This window comes from Phascolarctos cinereus, unplaced genomic scaffold (genome assembly GCF_003287225.1).
Source record: "Phascolarctos cinereus isolate Bilbo 61053 unplaced genomic scaffold, phaCin_HiC Scaffold_9;HRSCAF=440, whole genome shotgun sequence".
Lineage (NCBI taxonomy): Eukaryota > Metazoa > Chordata > Mammalia > Diprotodontia > Phascolarctidae > Phascolarctos > Phascolarctos cinereus.
Genome location: NW_027556402.1, coordinates 80,845,849 through 80,865,501, shown reverse-complemented (window position 1 = coordinate 80,865,501; position 19,653 = coordinate 80,845,849). Strand labels below are relative to the sequence as shown.

Genomic DNA, 19,653 nt, shown 5'->3' with positions numbered 1-19,653 from the left:
TATGTAAATATGTAAAATCAGCCTATACGTACTTTATTGGTTCTTTGTCTGGATGCAGATAGTGTCTTTCTTTGTATGTCTTTTGTAATTAATTTGGGTATTTATAATAGTCAAAATGACTTATTCATTCAAAATTGTTCTTAAAACAACATTGCTGTCACTATATACAATGTTCTCTTGGATCTGCTCATTTCATTCTTCGTTATTTCATGCAAGTCGATCCATGCCTTTCTAAGATCATCAAGCTCATCATTTCTTATAGCATAGTAGTATTCCATCACAATCATATCCCACAACAGTCAGCCGTTGCCTGACTGTTGGTCTTCCCTGCAACTTCCAGTTCTTTGCATGTATGCTGCTTTTCCGTGCTTCAATAGGTCTATAATTAGACTGAGCTCTCAAAGACAGGAACTGTCTTTTGCCCGTTTGTGTTTCGCCAGCACTTAGCACAGTGTACGGCACATTCTAGGTGCTTAATGAATGCTTATTGAATGAATGACTGATCCCCCCCCAATGTGAGTATTCCCTTCAGTGGTACAGATTGCAGCCCATTCACACAGTCTCATCTTGTGTGTCTCTTGCCCATGTCTTTCCATAAATCCTCCATAGGGAATACACCCCAACATGTAGGGAGACCGTCCTCTAGAACTCTTGATATCCCTATTATCATTCATCAGAATTAGCATCACCAGTTAAGACAACTTTACCCATAGAGGCATCATTGATTTCTATGCTTAGTCACTTGTGTCTGATTTCCGCTGAAGTCCCCAGTTCTATCTGCTGCATCTCCCAAATACAAATGAGAAACTAAAAGAGGCCAGTGCTTATATCAGCTTGGTAGTGGGAAAAAACAAAATTGGGAATACGAGTAGAAAGTACCATCCTGTGAGACAGTGAGTAGCACAGCTCAAGAGCTTTAAAGTTGGCAAGATCATGTCGGGAAGAACACTCCACATTCTCCACTACTTGGAATGGTTTGTCTTGAATCCTGGGATAGGAATATGGAGCTGGAAGGGACCTTAGAGGCCATCTCAATAGTCAATAAGCATTAATTGCCTGCTACATGCCAGACACTGTGCTAAGTGCTGCAAATAGAAAGAAAGGCAAAAGATAGTCCTTGCCCTCAATGGGCTCACAATCTAACGGGAGAGCAGCAAGCAAACAAATGTGTACGAACAAGCTATATACAGGATAGGTAGGAAATAGCGCTTCATTAAAAGGGATAGGGAAAGACTTCCTATAGATGATGGATTTTAGTTGGTACTTGAAGGAAGCCAAGGAAGCTGGAAGGCAGAGATAAGGAGGGAGAGCTTTCCAACCTTGAGGAACAGCTAGTGAAAATGCCCAGAGACTGGTGAGGGAATTTCTTATTCATGGAATAGCAAGGAGGCCAGTGTCCCTAGATCAAAGAATATGGGGAAATGGGGATGGGGAGTTATAAGGTATAAGCATAAAAGTCTGTAAAGGAGGGAGGAGGCCTAGGTTATAGGGATTCTATATTTGATTCTGGAGGTGATAGTGATCCACTGGGGTTTATTGAGTAGGAAGGCAACATGGTCAGAGTTGTGCTTTAAGGAAATCACTTTGGTGGCTGAATGGATGATGGAATGGAGTAGAGAAAGACTGGTGGCAGGCAGACCAACCAGCAGCTATTACAATAGTTGAGGCATGCCATCGGTAATAAGGGCCTGCACCAGGGTGGTGATAGTATCAGAGGAAAAAAGAGGAGCGAACTGAAAGATGTTTCAAAAGTGAAATTAACAGGATACAGGGGTAAGATAATGAGATGTCAAGGATGACACATAGTTGATGAGCCTGGGAGATTGGGAAGATGGTGGTACCCTCAACACAAATAGGAAAGTTTGGAAGGGAGATGGGTTTGTGGGGAGATAGAAAAAGTTCAATTTTGGACAAGTTGAGTTTAAGATGTCTACCCAAAATGCAGTTGGACATGTCCAAAGGGCAACTGGAAATGCAGGTCTGGAGGTCAGCAGACAGCTTAATTAGGATAAGTAGATATGAGAATCATCAGCATAGAAATGACAATTACATCCATGGAAGCTAATGAGTTCACCAAGTGAGGTAGTACAGAGTATAGAAAGATATAGAGAAGATGGTCTAGGACAGAACTCTGTGTGACAGCCATAATTAGTGAGCATGACCCAGATGAGAATCCCACAAAGGGGAGAGGAGCAGTCAGGTAGTAGGAGAACTAGGAGAGAGCGGTACCCTGAAAAACCTAGAAAGAAGAGAGTCAAGGAAGAGGGTGATCAACAGTGCCAAAGCTGTAGAGAAGTCACAAAGAATGAAGATTGAGAAAAGACCATTGGATTTGGCAATTAGGGGATCGTTGTTAACTTTAGAAAAAGCAGTTTTGGTGGAAGGATGAAGTCAGAAGCTGGATTGTAGAGAGTTAAGAAGTAAGTAAGAAGAGAGGAAGTGGAAGCATCTCTTGTAGACAGTCTTCTTGAAGAGTTTAGCCACAAAGGGCAAAGGGATATAGGACAATAATGGGGATGGAAGGATCAAGTGAGGGTTTTTTGAGGCTAGAAACGTGGGCATTTCTGTAATCAAGGGGGGGAGTACCCAATAGATAGAGAAAGCTTGACAGTAAGTGAGAGAATGAGAATGATAGAGGAGGAGATCAGCTGGAAGAGACAAGATGGAATGAGATCACTTGTACAGGTAGCAGGGTTTACCTTGGTATGGAGTTTGCCTACATAAGGAGATATGGGTGGAGGAGATGGTGGCAGAAGGTTTTTGGATGAATGAGATGAGGAAAGAAAGAAGAGGGAGCTCTTGGAGAATGAACCTAATCTAGTTCAACCATCTTATTTTACAGATGAGGAAACTGAGGCCAAGAGATGTTGAGAGATCAGAAGATCATAGATTTGGAGCTAAAAGGGACTGTAGAGACCAGCTAGCCCAGCCCATTCATTATATAGGTGAACAAAGTCCAAGAACTGACTTGCCCACAGTCACATAGCTAATGAGTGCCTGAAGCAGGATTTGAACTCAAGTTTTCATGCCTAGGAGTCTAGTACTCTATCCACTGCACCACCAGGCTGCCTTGGGAGGCATCTTGCCCAACGTTATACATCTAGTTAGTGGCAGCGGGAATTAGCCTCCTAAATCTCAGCTCTGTCTTTCTGCTACAATAAGCTGCTTCCTTCCCTTGCCTCAAGCTTCTCAACACCATCACTGGATGCAAACATCCCTAGAAGCAAAGATTGATTGCTTTGTAACCTTCTCGAGTTCCACTTTGCTTTGCAGTAAATGACTGAACCCGTCACGGGCATCTGTACTGTACATAATGAGGTGTCAGAATCTAACGTTCTGAATATATTAGTAATGCCTAGTTATCTGTGTGTACCTAGAGGGAGAGAAATAAAGCTTATATGTAGTCCTGCTTTCCCAGATTTCTGCCTGTTTGCTGGAGATGTTTAGGCAATCTGGGAGCTGGAAAGAGCTCTCTCTCCTCCAAAGCTGGCTACTTTAAGCCCACATGGAAAGTCAGACTTTTGCAATTGTGCACTAACAGGAATATCACAGTGGGCTTCCAATGAGCATAATTTTGAGCTTTACTTTTTGAGATAAATGAATTCTCCCCTTGGCAGTTGCAGCACCTAATATATACAAAGTGTTCTGCAAACCTCAAAACCTATTATTGTCAGATTTTTTTTCCTTTGATCTATAATTTCATTGACCTGCCCTCACCTGGAGCTCCCTCTCCCAATGGAGGTCAGCACCTCCTTTGCAGTTTATAGCCTTGGAGAGTTGTCCAAAGATCTGAGAAGTTAAGTGGTTTGTCTGGGGTCACCTAGCTGGTATGTGGCAGTGGTGGGACTTGAACCCAAATCTTCTGAGACCAGAGTTCTCTATCTACTACACAGAGACTATCATTATTATTGCTACACTCAAAGTATATAAGGTCATTAGCTGATTATACTGTATTTCTCAAAGCATTTCTGTTGCGGTAGGTTTAAATCTTTCCTATTGTGATGTTTAAAAAGTTCAAGACTTAATTTCTGAATAATTTAATCATTTTACTAATAATGCCAACATTTTTAATAAAAGGTCAGTGACAGTCAAAGATCCTCATGGAGGTGGTGGGCTCATGGCTTATACAACCTTAGAAGAAGGGTGTGCCTGAGGGTGGCAATCAACTTTGATTGGTAAACAATTAATGAGAGGTTGCCAAGTTTTGCCAAGAGAAGTGAGCTCACTTCAAGGAATGGCTGAGAGTAACAGACCATCTCTACGCGCAGACCACCCCCAGCCTTAGGCAGTCTAGATAAAGAATCCGTATCCCCCACCGCAGCCTAAACTAGTTAGGTGGAATAGTAGTACCCAGAATGGGAAGAATGTTAATTCTATCTTCCTTCAGCCCTGCCCTTGAGAGATTGGACAAGGAAACAGGGTGGGGGAATAAAGCTGTGGCCTTCCTAGTTTTAATAACTAACTATTAATATGAGAGAAAAATAATAATTTCTTTCAATATATCACCCACCAAAGCTGGCTAAAATTGTCAAGCTTCCTTTCTCTTTTCTTTTTAACTTTCCTAGGGCCCCAATCAGGTCAGGGCTGATGGATGAATGACTGACTGGCTTCTTTTCTGCTCCACAGAACTTAAAGCGTGTAGCAGAGACCTGGATGGATGAATTTGCCGAGTATATTTATCAGCGGCGACCCGAGTATAGACATCTTTCAACCGGTGATATCTCTGCCCAAAAGGAGCTCCGGAAACACCTCAAGTGCAAGGATTTCAAGTGGTTCATGGCAGCCGTGGCCTGGGATGTCCCGAAGTACTACCCCCCAGTGGAGCCTCCACCAGCTGCCTGGGGGGAGGTGAGGCACACACCAGGCATGGAATTGGCTCTTCCTGCTACCTGTTGTGTCTATCATAGAGTAACAGAGTAGGAAGGATTCCAGAGGTTACATAGTCCATGCCCCTGTCTAGCCCCAGGGCTAACACTATCTCAGATAAATGAATATCCATTCTCTGCTTAGGTGTATCTACAAACATGTCAATCTCCCTTGTTTCCCGGTCTCTATAGCTCCATTAGGGGATTGGACTAGATACACTCTGAAATCTGCCCATTATATGATCTAATTCTAGGCAGAACACCTAAGCCAGAAGTGGGTTCACCAGCTACATTGGTGGAGGGATGACCAATCCCCGTGAAATCATAGAACCTTGAAGTAAGTAGAAGAGTCACAGGAGCACAGATATACAGATGGAAGGGACCTCAGAGGTCACCTCATTCAGCTCCCACTTTTTTATAGATGAAGGAACTGAGGCACGTGGAGATTAAGATTTTATCAGACATTTGCAGCAAAAGTAATGACCTATAATAAGGCAGCTAAATAGTGCATTTAGGGCTTGGCATCAGGAGGACACGAGTTTGAATTCTGCCTCAGACACTTCACAGTGGCATGACCTTGAGCTCATCACTTGAATCTCTGTCCCTCAGTTTCCTAATCTGTTTAAGGTAGACAAAATAGCCTACTTCATAAAATGATTATGAGTTAACATATGTAAAATGCTTTGCAAACCTTAGAGTGCTATAGAAATGCTAGTTATTATTAGCATGTAGGTTATTAGTCAACTACTGATCCCTGTGTCTACTTTGACACAGCCCTTTGTGCTCAGGCTAGCAAGGCCCTAGCAATAGTGTATCTTTGCCCCTTTCTTACCAAGTCACCCCATTGAGGGGAGGCAAGAGATGTATCCCCTCAACACAGCAATGAAAAGTTCAGGACCATCATTACTTTCTTGAACAAAAGTTGACCTTTCCCCCTTTGATGTTTCTGTTTGATTTCACTTCCCAATGGGGAAATGGGGTAGGTTGAATCACGCTAGTTCCCAGAAGAAAAAAAAAAGATAGATACACATATGCACACATATGTGTATATATGTATGTATATATATATATGGTGTATACATATATACATATACACATATATAAGATTTATATACACACACACACACACACACACACATATATATAATATGTGGACAAAAAGAACTATTGTTTCCAGTTTAATACCTTTCATTGCTATGACTTACTGAAGCCCTTCTTCCTTCAGAAAATTACGTTCAGAAAACTGGGCTGAATTGGACAGAATAGATTTATCCTAGTAATTTGGTCAGCTTTTAGGAGATTGCCAACTCTGCATCAGACCGAGGTTCAGACTGGAGCTGATTGCTAAGTAAAAGTAATCAGTCCAGTCATTCCCTCCCCCTAACTCCTTACACAGGGGTACAGGTTGAATCATAGTGGCTGGACAGAACCGTAGAAAGTATGAACACCAATCTTTTTGTTTTACTAATGAAGAAATTCAAACTGAGAGGGGAGGAATTGAAGAGGTCTAGGGGTTTTGGGATGCTGGGACCCCAAGATCATGGTACCGGGCCCTGTCTGAAAGAATTCAACTCAAATCTTCTTCAGCCAGAGGAAAAGTTTATTAGTGGTAAAACATATAGGCCGGGTGACGCCCGTAAGGACGAGCGGGCATGAGAGGTTCTCAGCCTTGTGGGCCTGAGATTCTCAGCTGGGTGATGCCCGTAAAGACAAGTGGGCATGAGAGGTTCTCAGACTTTTGAGTGAGAGATTCTCAGCCTCTGAATGAGGGCCAAGGTGGATCTTAAATACTAAAGTAACTTTGGGTGGCCAGAGAAGGGGGTTGGGTAAAGGGTGTAGGTAACAATTCTAATTGGGGAGGTCGGGAGATTGAATAGACAATGGGAATAGATAATGGAGGAACAGGAAGGCAGAAGTTTGAAAGGCATCTGCACAAAATCAAGGTGGGGCTAGGACTTTCAAAAGGAGACAAAGGAAGGCCTTTCTGGGACCTATAGACAAGAGGGAGCCAGATTCTATTCAGGGCAAGGGTTGAAGGTGCATCTGAATAAGATCTAAAGGTAAGCTAGGGCTTTCAAGGGAGATGAGGGTCTGGGGCCTGTGAGTCAGATTCCCTTTGGGGCAAAGGGCAGAAGATCTGGGCTTGGGCCCCGCCCTCACCAGAATGACTTGTCTGGGGTTACAGAGGTAGTTATTAGCAGGGTCTAACTATAGACAAATAGTTCATTCACTGTTCATTCTGGGCAAAGCCCAGTGCCTGAGCCCCTCTGACCACTGAGCCCTAATAAAAACAGGGGACCCAATGGACACTCAGTCAGCAAACACATTCCACCAACATTCCTTGGGGTGAGCTAGTCAGATGCCCGAGGGTCCCCATAGACTTTCAGTGTATGTGTAGGACTGTTTCTTAATGACAGGTATTAGTAATGATCATAGAATGTTGATAGATGAAAGGCATCTTACAAACCATTTGATTCAACCAAATCCTTTGATCTAATTTAAGCTATTGAGTATGAGGCATAATGAGGCAATGGATTGGGAGTCAAAAAATGTGAGTTCAAATCTTGGTTCTATTCTTACCTATATGACTCTGGATATCACTTTTCCTTTCTGGGCCTCAGGCCCTTATCTGTAAAATAAGGGCTTTGGACTAAATGAACAGGAAGGTTCTGTTGGGTGGAAAGTTGATGATCCTAGGGCACAGAGTCTACTTTTCCCTCCTAAGACTGGAAGAACTCTCTGATGCCACAATTCCAGAAACTGAAAGTCAATAGAGCATTCTCCATTAGGAAGCTTTTTTGTTATGCAGTCCTTTCCCATCAGCAATAAAAAAGCAGAGAATGAAAATTTAGACCACTCCCCACTTTTCTTTGCTGAATCTTCATTAGTCCTCCATAGCTATTCTTTATGCCTAGAATGCATAGTTTCTTTCAAGTCCCAGCTCAGGTGCCATCTTTCACCAGGATCCTTTCTTGGTCTTTATAGATAATAACTCCTTCCCTCATCCTACCCCACCTTTACCTCATATATGTCTTGTCTGTATTAGTATACGTACATGTTTTCTCCCTTACTGAATCGTAAGGTCCATGAAGGTAGGGACTGTTCGTTTTTGTCTTTATAAATTATTAATTGACTCATCTTGTTTTAAAAACTGGAAAATAGACATGATTGCCAGTGATGGCCCAGTCGTTTTAGTTTTCTCACTGGAGAATCCATGCCTATCTCGACCAAGCTTGATGACATTAGAATGGGGATAGGTACTGAACTTGTTATTTTGCTAATAGTGAACAAGGTTTCTGGTGTATCTACTGATACAGGTTAGCACCTTCTCTGCAATTTGTAGTCTTAGAGACTAAAAGATAGAATGCTGGTCTTGAAGTTGGAAAACCTGGGTTCAAATCCTACCTCAAATACCTACTTAGCTGTGTGACCCTAGGTAAGTCCCTTAACTGCTTTCAGCCTCAGTTTCCTCAGCTGTAAAGTGGGGATAATAATAGCATCCCCCCTCAAGGGGTTATTGTAAGGATCAAACAAGAAAATATTTATCTATTATTATTATCATCAACTATTATAAAATACTGAAAGATTGTGTTCGGTTGAGCCCAGGGTCACACACACAAGGGTATGTCAGAGATGATTTGAACTCAGGCCTTCCGAGTTTCAAAGTTAGCTATTATCTTCAAATACAGTGAGTTATAAATTAGTTATAGCCTGATTTTTCCTCTGAGAATAGCTAATATTAACATAGGCTATGAAGTTTATAGCACGTTTTACATGTAGATCTCATTTGAGCCTCTCAACAATCCTCTGAGGTAAATACTACATACAGTATTGTCCCCATTTGATAGATGAGAACACTGAGGTTCAGAGAACTAAAGTTCTTGTCTATGATCACAAAGTAAATAAGCACCAGAGGGGGAAAATTGAATTCAGATGTCTTCTGGCACTTAGCGAACATCTTTGCTACCCCAGTCCAAACCAGAAAGCATTTGTTAGACACCCACTACGTAAAAACAATGTGCTGGAGGCTACAAAGTCAAAAAGAAAAACAAAACCAGCTCCTACCTTCAAGGAGCATTTAGCATGTATACAGATCAGCAAATTAGTGAAAATTTTAGGAGGGAAGAAAGCACCAACTGTGGAAATGTTGAAAATATCGGAAATCCTTGTTTTCCCAAGGAGGCTGCATAAGAACCAACTTAGCTTAATGGCTAGAGAACAGACCTCAGAGTCTGGAAGACCTGAGTTCCAGTCTCACCTCTGACAAAAATTCATTTTGTGAACTCTCAAAAAGTCCTTGAATCTCTCAATGTCCAAGGGAAATCTCTAAGACTAAAAGTTGCACTAACCCACCTCTAAGAATAATAACAAGACATGAATTTAATGCAGTATATAGGTGATAGGCCTGGAAACAAGGACTAATCTACCTGCTTTGGAAAAGGACATATCTTTACAGGAGCTCCCTATACCAAGATCTGGACCCTCCCCTCACCCCCCCAAAAAAATCCAGATTATTAGAAGGCAAGGTGAGGCTCCAAGCAGTGCATTCTAGACATGGGGGACAGCCTGTGTGATGGCACTGAAAATAGAATGCTGAGTATATTAAATACAGGTAACCCAGTCCATTCTGTAGGACAACAATATGTCCTTCCAGGGAGAGTGGAAGGGGAGGAGAGGTAGTTTAGAAAATCCTCTATTTACTTCTTTATTAAGAGGCAACCAAATTCTCCCACCCCTACACAACCCTAGAGAAGAGTTTCCCTATGCAAGTTTATGGCACTCTCTAAACCCTGAATCAAAGAACTGAGCTGCTTTAAATATTGAATAAGGAGGCCAATCTCTCTCCCCAAGGCTTGAGAGAAGTAAATAGCTTCATGGGAATAAACAAGAACCCGTGACAAGTAGGGTTTGGAAAAAGCAAAAGAGGATGTGTGTAGTACTCGGGAAGAAGGAAGGCATGCTTCCAAGGCTGGAAAAGGGAAACAGCACCAGTTATGCCACATAAAACCAAAACTGGGGTTCTGAATAAGGGAATGAAATTAGAATTGTTTCGAGGGCTAAGTAGACCCAGCCCTGAGAATAAGAGTAAGGCATGAATTAAATACTACAAGCAAATGAGTGGCGTGGTGATGAGTTCCAATGTGTCTTCCACAACGAAAGAAAAGAATCAAATTCTTAACTGAAGGTAAGGTATTTAAACCTAGTCTAATCCAACAAGTATTTATTAAGTGACTGTTGTACGCAAGTCACTGGGCTAGGCAATTGGGATACAAAGACCAATTTTTTTAAAAAATAGTCGCTGCCCTCAAGGAGCTTACATTCTATTAAAGCAGTCCACCACATTCATTCAGTCTTTTTTTCTCTACTTTGTTACCTACCTACTACTATAACATAATGAAGTATATCATAGTGGCAAGAGAACCAACCTTGGAATCAGGAAGTCCTGGGTTCATATCCCACCTGTTATACATTTTGGCTAGATTACCCTGGGCGAGTCAATTATCTTTGAGTGCTATGGGCAACTCCCTAAGACTGTAAGTTGAATAGAGAAGGTACTTAGCTGCTTTGGTAGAAGTTCCTCACCAGTAGGGTACCACTGTATATAAACTACATCAATAAAACATTCATAAGCGTGCAACAGTGTGCCAGAGATACAAACTCAAAATAAGAAAAAATCCTGGCCTTCAAGGACCTTATATTCTATTTGGGAATACAACATAGATCTGTGATCTCTTCAATGGGGTTACTACCGCCTCCAGTATAGGACCCAACCCATGGACCCTTTCTCATTCAGTGTGAAAAAAACTATGCTTGACTGCTTTCTTCTCTGAAAACATTTCCACCTCTAAGAAGAGTTTTAGTGCTTGTAAATTTTTGTTATGGGTATTTTTTTTTCCTTGAGAGAATTTTTAGGATCCTATAAACTTGAAATTAATTTGTTAGTATGGGCAAAGCTCCTGAATAAATTTAAAAGATTATTTGTTCTTAGAGGGATTAAAAGAAAAATGAGGAGTGTAGCCTGTTGGATTCTTTGAAGAGAATGATGGGAAGGAGCCCCAAAGAACTCCTAAGCTGTAAACACCAAGACTCCTTTATGGGACATGTGTGCCAGGTTGGAGAGTGCCACTCACCCTCTTCTGAATTGGCACTTGGCACAGTTTTCTGGCTGCTTGTCTGTGCCAGTCTGACTCTGGGTAAACAATGAAGTACTCAAGCAGTTTCTGGCTCCAACATCTTGGGACTTCAGTAGTAAATGATGTGCACAGCCTCTAAACAGCCTATAAACTGCTACTCTACTTTTTTTTTTCCTCCTTTCCAAATACAGCTGCTAAATATTTTACTTTTAAATTTCCTGTCAAACTACGTCTACAGAAATAGAGAGAGAGACAGAAAGACAGAGAGAGAAAAAACAGAGAGAGGGAGAAAACAAATACTACATCTTTGGCATCACTAGCATCAAATAAAATGTACGTCCTATTTAAGGGACATCATCTAGCCATTCTGCCTACATGTCACAGGAAGCTACTGGATACACAAGCTGTGACCTACTTTGTTTCCACCTAAAACAAAGTGCAAAGTGACAGATGGGAAAAGTCAAGTTGAAAAACAGTAACACCTCAAATTAATATAGCTTTCTGGGTTTACAAAGCATTTTACAACCATTAGATTGCCATTCTTTTTCCACAAGTTTACATCCTTACTTCCATTTTACCAGGCAGTGAAATGAGATGCCAAGGCTTAGCCAATGGAAGCCAGCCAGAGGTTCACAGAAACATAATCCCAGATTCTTGACAACTGCACGTTACTCTATTTCTCATTGGACTTCATGGGAAGCAGCATGGTATACTGAAAAGACCGATGGTTCCAGTATCGAAGGAAAAGGTTTCAAAGCACTCCTCAGATGGGTGACTTTGGTCATATCACCTCCCTGGGTCTTTATATTTCTTATTTTACATGTTATATATACTTTATATTATATATTTATAAAATGAGTGGGTTGGATAACATGGCCTCTGAGGTCTCTTCCAGCTCTAGATTTATAATCCAGTTGTGAGAGGAGGCCTTCTGCCCCAACCCACATTTTATGGGAAACTCAAACTATAGGTTTATGTTAGGGGAGAGGGGTGTGAGAATTTGACTTCTCCTTAAAATGGATTGGCTGAGATCCATCTCAACTAGTGTCCAGCTAGCCAAAATTCTAATATAGGAAAGATGGACTTGAGCAGAGTTCTCCATTATTTGCCAGCCCTTCCCTTCAGTTGCATTTAACATGGAGTTCTGGATCCTTAGCTTCTTCCTTCTCCCACTTGAAATGGTCCCTTTGCCTTGATGGTATATTTTTTATTCTTCAGAGTTAGCTAATAGGTTGCATTTATATTGTGCTTTAAGGTTTGAAAAATGCCTTACATGTGTTAACTTACTTGATCGTCACAACTGTAGGAGGTAAGTGATGTTATTATCTTGATTTTATACATGAGAAAACTGAGGTTGACTTGCCTAGGATGACACAGCTGGTAAGTGTCTGAACTGGATTTGAATTCTAGTCCTCCTAACTCCTACTCTAACACTGTATCCATTCCACCAACTCATAGACTGTTTGTTGTCCTTCATTCTGGAAGAGGACCAGTGATATCAGGAGGGTGGTGTCTTGCAAATGAATTGGATCTAAGTGAGGAAGAAATGTTCAAAGCCTTATTACCCCCTCCTGAGTCATCAGGGTCCAGTGGCAAGACATAGGTCAGGATGACTAGCAATGACCCTGGATACAGTGGGAGACTTACATGCCTTAGGGTTAGCATGGCAACTTTCACATGTTAAAGTTTATTTCACTTCTAGACATTGAATGGTTCATTAGTATAAGGAACTCCCAAAGGAGGGTACTCCCATCTCCAAAGCAGATTACTACATTCTCTGAAACATATTCTTGGGGAGTTTGTCTATAGGTCTAAGACCTTATGCAAGGTCATTCAGATAGTATGTATGAGAGGTGGACCTAGACCCAGGCCATCCTGGCTCAGAAGCTGTCTCTGTACTCATTACCCAATGCTACTTCTCCATTTCTGTGTTCATAGAAAAAGAGGTCTTTTTGGACAATCAAAATGGGTTATTGTTCCTTTGTAAGCAATTATTTCCCATTCTCTGTTCCTTGATCTCCCAATTTGTGCTCCCCATAAAAAAAATGGCATGACTCATTTTTTCATTTCAGACAACAGTCTTCCTTATCCCCTCTTAGAGAAGCTTCCATAGTCAGAAACGTAGCGGAATCCCCATAAATAAGCAACTCTGCACTCTCAGGAGAAAGTTTTAGTTTGTCTTCCCCCATTTCCTTTATAATGAGAGTTCCCCCTTGCCTCCAAGTACTCTGATGGCAACTCTCCAAAGTAAATGGATTGCCTTCTCAAGCTGGTGGTAAGGCTCCTCAAACTCAGCAAAGCTAATTCTTTGGATGACAGACATGCAACCTATCACGGGACCTGTACTCAAAGCCTTTCCAGTTTAGTAGGACCAACCAGAGGTGGTGGTGGTGTCGTTGAGTCATTTCAGTCCCATCTGACTCTTCATGACCCCTTTTGGGGTTTTCTTGGCAAAGACCCTGAAGTGTTATTTAAAAAAAAAAAAAGCAATTCCAAAATTGTTAGAAGGAATTGAAGAAGGTAAAAATAGATGAAACTGTCAATAAGACGGTTAAAAGCAGGGTGGGGGGCAGGGGAGAAGATACTGGAATGGTTTGCCATTTCCTTCTCCAGCTCATTTTCCAGATGAGGAAACTAAGGCAAACAAGGTTAAGTGACTTGCCCAGGGTCACACAGCTATTAAGTGTCTGAGGTCAAATTTGAACTCAGATCCCTCCTGACTCCAGGATGGGAACTCTATCCACTGTGCCACTTAGCTGCCCCATAAACTAGAGTTAATACTCCACTAGTATAGCCTAGACAAGCCCCCATGTCAGAATGAGGTATGAGAGTGAGACTTGAATAGAGGATGACATGATAAGATACCACCATCTACTTCAGAGGTTTCCTAGGTCTCTTCTATCTCAGTGTAATTTAATGGAAAGAGCACTGTTCTGGGTAGTTAGAAGAGCAAGGTCTAGTACCAACTGTGTTGCTAAGTAGTTGTATGACCCTGAGCAAGTCCTTTGATTCTGTGGGCTTCATTTTTCACATCTGTATAAAAAGAGTGTTGGACTAGATACTCAGGTTTCTCCCACATTTAAATTCCACGGATACAGCTTTTTATCTTATCATTTACCTGGGACCTGTATGGGCTAAACACCATTTCTTCTTTATAAGTAAAAGACCTTTATAAAAGAAGGACTTCATGCACGTGCAACCCACTTCCTTGAAGGAAGGTGACAGACTCAGTGCAGATGGTGATTTATTTATTTGAGTCATGGCCAATCTTGGAATTTGTTTTTCTGGTCTGTGCATATTTAATACAAGCTTTTTGTTTTTCCTTTTTTGATGGGGTAGGAAGGAGAAAAAATGGGCTTTGTTCATTGAAAAAAATTTCATTTCATTTTTTTAAATGACAAAAAGAACATTGGGTTTTTGAAGTCAGAGTTCTGACCCAGTCTCTTTATCTTTTCAAGTCTCAGTTTCCTCACCTGTAAAATGAGGATAATAATATTCCTACTTATAGGGTTGTTGTAGAAAGTACTTCATAAACCTTAAAATGCATGTGTGTGTGTATACATATATAATATGTGTACATGTATGTATATACACATATATGTATATATGTGTATAATATGTGTATTATACAATATATACACATATGTAAGTGTATTATACAGTAACTATATGACCACGACCACTGAACCTCAGGCAATTCAGTTTAAGACTATAAGTGACAGATGGCTTCCTACATTGAGAATTTCCGAGTTAGCCAAATAACAGGTCCTTAATGTATTGGCACTAAGCTACCAGAGAGATTCCACAGTTACCAAATCCTCTCTCCTGGGCAAGGGGGAAAAAAAGGTCACTTTTTAAAAACACATGCTGGTAGGAGAAACTTGAACTGTTCAGTAAATGACTTGAGTTCCTGGTGCTCTCAGCTGTCATCTTTCTCCAGAATTGAGTTTAGGGGGACAGAAACACCATAGGACTGAAAATATTCAAGCAGGCAGGCTACATGCCAGGTTGGATATCCTGAATCATAACTAAAATGTAAATAATTTCTGGTGTGTATGTGTGTGTATGTAGTATGTGTATATGTATGTCTGCATGTGTGTATTATGTGTGTGTATATGTTTCAAGCAATTCCTTGTTGGATGTAGTTATAGTAAGGATGAACTTAAAATATACATTTGTACTCCTTAGGAGTTCAGTCAGTCTTTCTCTGACTGTTGCAATGCTCCATAAAAGAAATTAATTAAAAAACCTCGTACCCCTTTCTTCCCCAACCCTTCTGGGGTTCATGCATTTGATAAAGCCATTTATGATACTCCTTTGAAAATCCTAAAGAAGGGTGAGAGGAAGAAAGTTCTGTAATAAATTAAATAACCAAATGTGAAATTGGATTAAAGATTCAGAACAGAGAAGCACTCCTTTACCAAAAATGGCCAGGAATTCTTTTTAAAACATTGTCAGCTTCTTGTCCTTAATGTACAGATCTTGGCCCATCAGTTTGTCACATTCCCATCATGCAAAAGCAGACAGAAGAAGGAGGAGGAGGAGGAGGAGGAGGAGGAGGAAGAAGGAAGAAGGAGAAGAAATCCTCATCTCCCATGCAGCCAAACGATGGTGCCACTCAAATTCCCCCATCAAGATTAGTGTCACCCTTAATTGCAGAGAATTCACAAAGACCATCAAGCTAAGGAGATCCAGCTCTCTCAATGTGCTTCGTCTGACTGCTTTTTGGTTTCTATAACTCAATGGGCTTTATAAATTACTCTATATCAATTACAATGAAAGAAAGTTCAAACACAGGTATTTAGCCAGAAGGTATATGAGCATCATAACTAGTTAGGATCAAGGGATCACAGAACTAGAGCTGGAAAGAAACTTCTGAGGCCATGTAGTCCAAACCCCTTGTTTTATGGAAGAGGAAATCAAGACCAACAGAGGTTGTGACTTGCCCAAGGTTACACAGGTTTTAAGTGCCAGAAGTAGGATTTGAATTCAGAACCTTTGACTCTTTCTACCGTACCTACCTGTGGCATTTAAAAACGTTCAAGAGACATAATTTCTGGGTAATTTAATCATTTTTTAATAATGTCAGCATTTTAATAAAAGGATGGTCATTTGCCCATCTCTCTGTCACTCAGACCAAAGATATATGTCCATCAGAAGAAGGGTGTTCCTGAAGGTGGTAATCAACTCTGATTGGTTAACAATTAATGAGAGAATGAATATTACAATTAGGGCTAGACCTGAACTTTGATGAAGTCATTTACTTCTAAGTTACCCCCAACCTTGGGCAATCTATTCAAAGAATTTATCGCCACTCAAATCTGCGTGGAGCTCAATGGCTCCCCCATCTGGGTGGGGTCTAAACAAGAAAGTCCAATCTTATTATCAGTAATGTCCTTTAAAAGACTGAATTTTTCAAATCAGGACTTTAGAAAAAAAGCAGGCAACTCTGGATATCTTCAAATCAATGGCTATTAATAATCATTTATCTCGATAGTCTGTGGAAGGGTTGCCTCATCCTGGCAGTGGAGTACACCTTCTCAAAGTTCCTACCAATCTGGAAAGGTATCATGTTCAGGCCTGGTGACAGATTACTATCCTAGATAAGTTTATTTGATTATCAAAGTCTTGGCCACCATGTGATGATTTGTTTTTTCAATGACGAAAGCCATCTACTGATGCGTGGTGTTCCATGCTTATGGGAGGAGTATCCACACTGACAAAATCTCAGGTCCTTGAAGAAAAGACTGGCTACTGATGACTCAAACATCCTTTACATACATGTTAGGCTCGTTTGTAGAAAGGGAACTTCAGTGGACCAACATATTGTTCCATTTACCATCTTTGTGGCTTCTCTGACCCAACATCCCTTCCCTGGCCACGATTCCCCCCATATGTGTTGCCTCTTTCTGTTAGGATATAAGCTTCACAAGGTCAGGGACTACTTGCTTTTATAAAATTTTCCCCAGCAGCACTTAGCAGTGTTTGACACATATAAAACACTTAAGAAATATTTTTCATTTATGCATTCATCCTTCGTTCATCACTCTGGGGCAATAGCTAGGAACTGAGAGTCCCTATACACTGTACCTAATAAAGGATCCTCACTTCCACATACATTCCTACCTTCCCACTTCACTGGTACAGTTTTTTATATAGACTTCAGACTGGTATAGAGAGTCCATTTATGCTGCCTTGCTATGATCTTATCAGTTGCTGAGGGCCTATCTTTGCCATGTTCCTAAGACTGTTGTTACTGGATCATTTTGAATTATCAGACTTATCTCTGTAAGGCAGGCCTGTGTGACCTGCGGTCCACAGCACACCAAAGGATTTCAGGCATGGTGTCTGGCACACATTATACTGGCTTGTTGAATTGAATGGCCTCATAGTATTGCAAGCCCGAGCTGGGCCTGTTTGTTAGGTACTCTGTTGATTTTTGTTTTTTGTCTTTTGTTTTTCAGATAGGGTGTGATAATTCCACTTTTCATTATGGCCTTGTGACAATGTAGTGAAAAGGGCCAGGCAAATATTGGGATGAAAAGGTGAAACTCCACCCTTGGGGCAGAGTTGTGTATTTCCATATGGTTCAACAGTGTAAGGTGTTCCAAGTGCCCATGATTAGCCTGACAAAACTTCCATATTATATATGCATTTTAACATATAGCCAGCTGATCCATGATTACATCAATGTGGATTCTCACTCCATTGACTCTGATAGCAACCTCTCCTTGCCATAAATAGTCATTCTGAATTGCTGTGCCCCCCAAAAAACCATCCTTTGAGAGCCAACCTTATGGTGATAAATGTTGCCAAAGTTTGTTAGATAGACACACACTCAACTCATTACCAAGGGATAAAAATCTTTGTAGTTTAGCAGAGGACCTGACAAAAACAATACTCTCAAAGGCAGCCTTTGAAAATCTAAGGTCACTTCTATGATAAGGCATCAGTGTAAGACTTGGAGAAAGAGTTCATATTACTATTGCAATAAAACCCAAGGGATAGGGGGGTAGAATTAGTTAAGGGATAAAACAAGGATGTCAAAAGGTGACCACAACTGTAAATCCTGGGGAAATGGTAGAATCCTCCCATCCTCTGAGAGAAAGAACCTTCTTATACTGCCACACCTAGGTACCAGTGACCTTTACCAAAGCAACTTTTCCCAGGATGCTAGGAGGAAAAATCTATAGGTGTGGTGGAGAAAAAAAGTCCAACAAACAAAAAAAAGTATACTAAGACTTCTTAGATCCCTTACAATCCCAGAATAAACAAGAGTATAAAATAAGGGTGCCACTGTACCAAGTTATATCAGGTTGCAGAACTGGGCCCAGGGTTTTGCTTTAATTATCTTCAGATAGTGAAGAGTTAAAACCAAAAGCCAGAGGTCCTCTAAATGACCTTGCAATTTATTGAGCCATTCAGTTGGCTGTAGACTAGGTCTGGCCCAGTTCCAACCTTCAGGAAGTAAAGCTGCTCCCAGGCTGAAAGGTAAATATGTCTTTAACACTCACAGCAGATATTTTTTTCCAACCTAAAGGTCATCAGCCAGAGGCTTAGAGTTTATACCCACCCTGTAACATGACTAACCCCATCTCATTTTTAATAAGACAACATTATCATACTCTGCCTCTACTCTCATGAATAGCTTTTCTCTGCCTTCCATTTGTTCATGAACATCATTCAACTCTTCCTCATGATACATGTCTCTGTAATTCTTCCTATTGACTGGATGGTTTTTGCCATTATAAATTTCTGAAACTTTGATTTTTAAAAGCAAGATGTTCTGTTTATTCAATTTAATCAGATCCCCAGTAGGATTTCGCTAAACTAGGCCTTGCTCTTTTCCATTCAAAATATCTTCTACTTGTAGTTTTGATAGATTTCCTGAAGCACATTTTAAGTCAGGGGTTCTTAAGCTGAGGTCTATGACCTCATATTTTTAATACTTTGATAACTGTATTTCGATATAATTAGTTTTCTCTGTAATGCTATATATCCTCTCTTATGAATTTAAAAACAGACAGTCTGACAAGGGCTCTTATACTGCCAAAGAGATCTATGACAGAAAAGATGCTAAGAACCCCTTCTCTAAGTGTGGCCTATGTTGACTGGTCACATTGTTAGAAGAGGTTTTCACAGTACAATTTGTCCACACAGACATGAGAAGAAGATGAGAATCCAAGTCTCCTAATGATGGACTCAGTCAAGACAGTGAAACCAACAATGTGCATAGAGCATAGGACAAGTGTGTCTGTATTCTGACAGGTCTGTCCGATGCTCTATGCCCTCCTCTAAGTGAGACCCAGATGCTGTCTCAGTTCTGACTGTAACTTGATTGTGTGACCAACTTTTCTCACCCTCAGTTGTTTTATTTGGGGGTTTTCATCTATAAAAAAGAGCAAGGGGAGCTAAGCCACTGCCAAGGTCCCAACTCTGTGATCCTAGGATAAAATTTTGAACAGAAGATGTGCATAGAAGCAACCATAAGCACCACCCACCAATGATCCATCCATCCAAGTATTCTGTCACTGAGAGTGACACCAAGGGGCCTGATGAAAGTTATGCTTGTTTCTCCTAATAGCAATCACAACACCACTTCCCTTCTCCCCCCCCCAAAAAACCCCTCATCTCCTGCAATTATTCCTTACATA

The 19,653-nt window shown here is 40.9% G+C and overlaps 1 protein-coding gene across 1 annotated transcript in view; it reads left to right on the top strand.

Annotated features, from left to right (window-relative positions):
- The window catches only part of GALNTL6 (polypeptide N-acetylgalactosaminyltransferase like 6), a 240,001-nt gene that overhangs the window by 173,504 nt on the left and 46,844 nt on the right, over window positions 1–19,653 (top strand). The window contains exon 5 of the mRNA XM_020997862.2: window positions 4,627–4,848. Within this exon, the coding sequence (XP_020853521.2) occupies window positions 4,627–4,848 (222 nt within the window). The remainder of the gene's footprint in view (window positions 1–4,626; window positions 4,849–19,653) is intronic.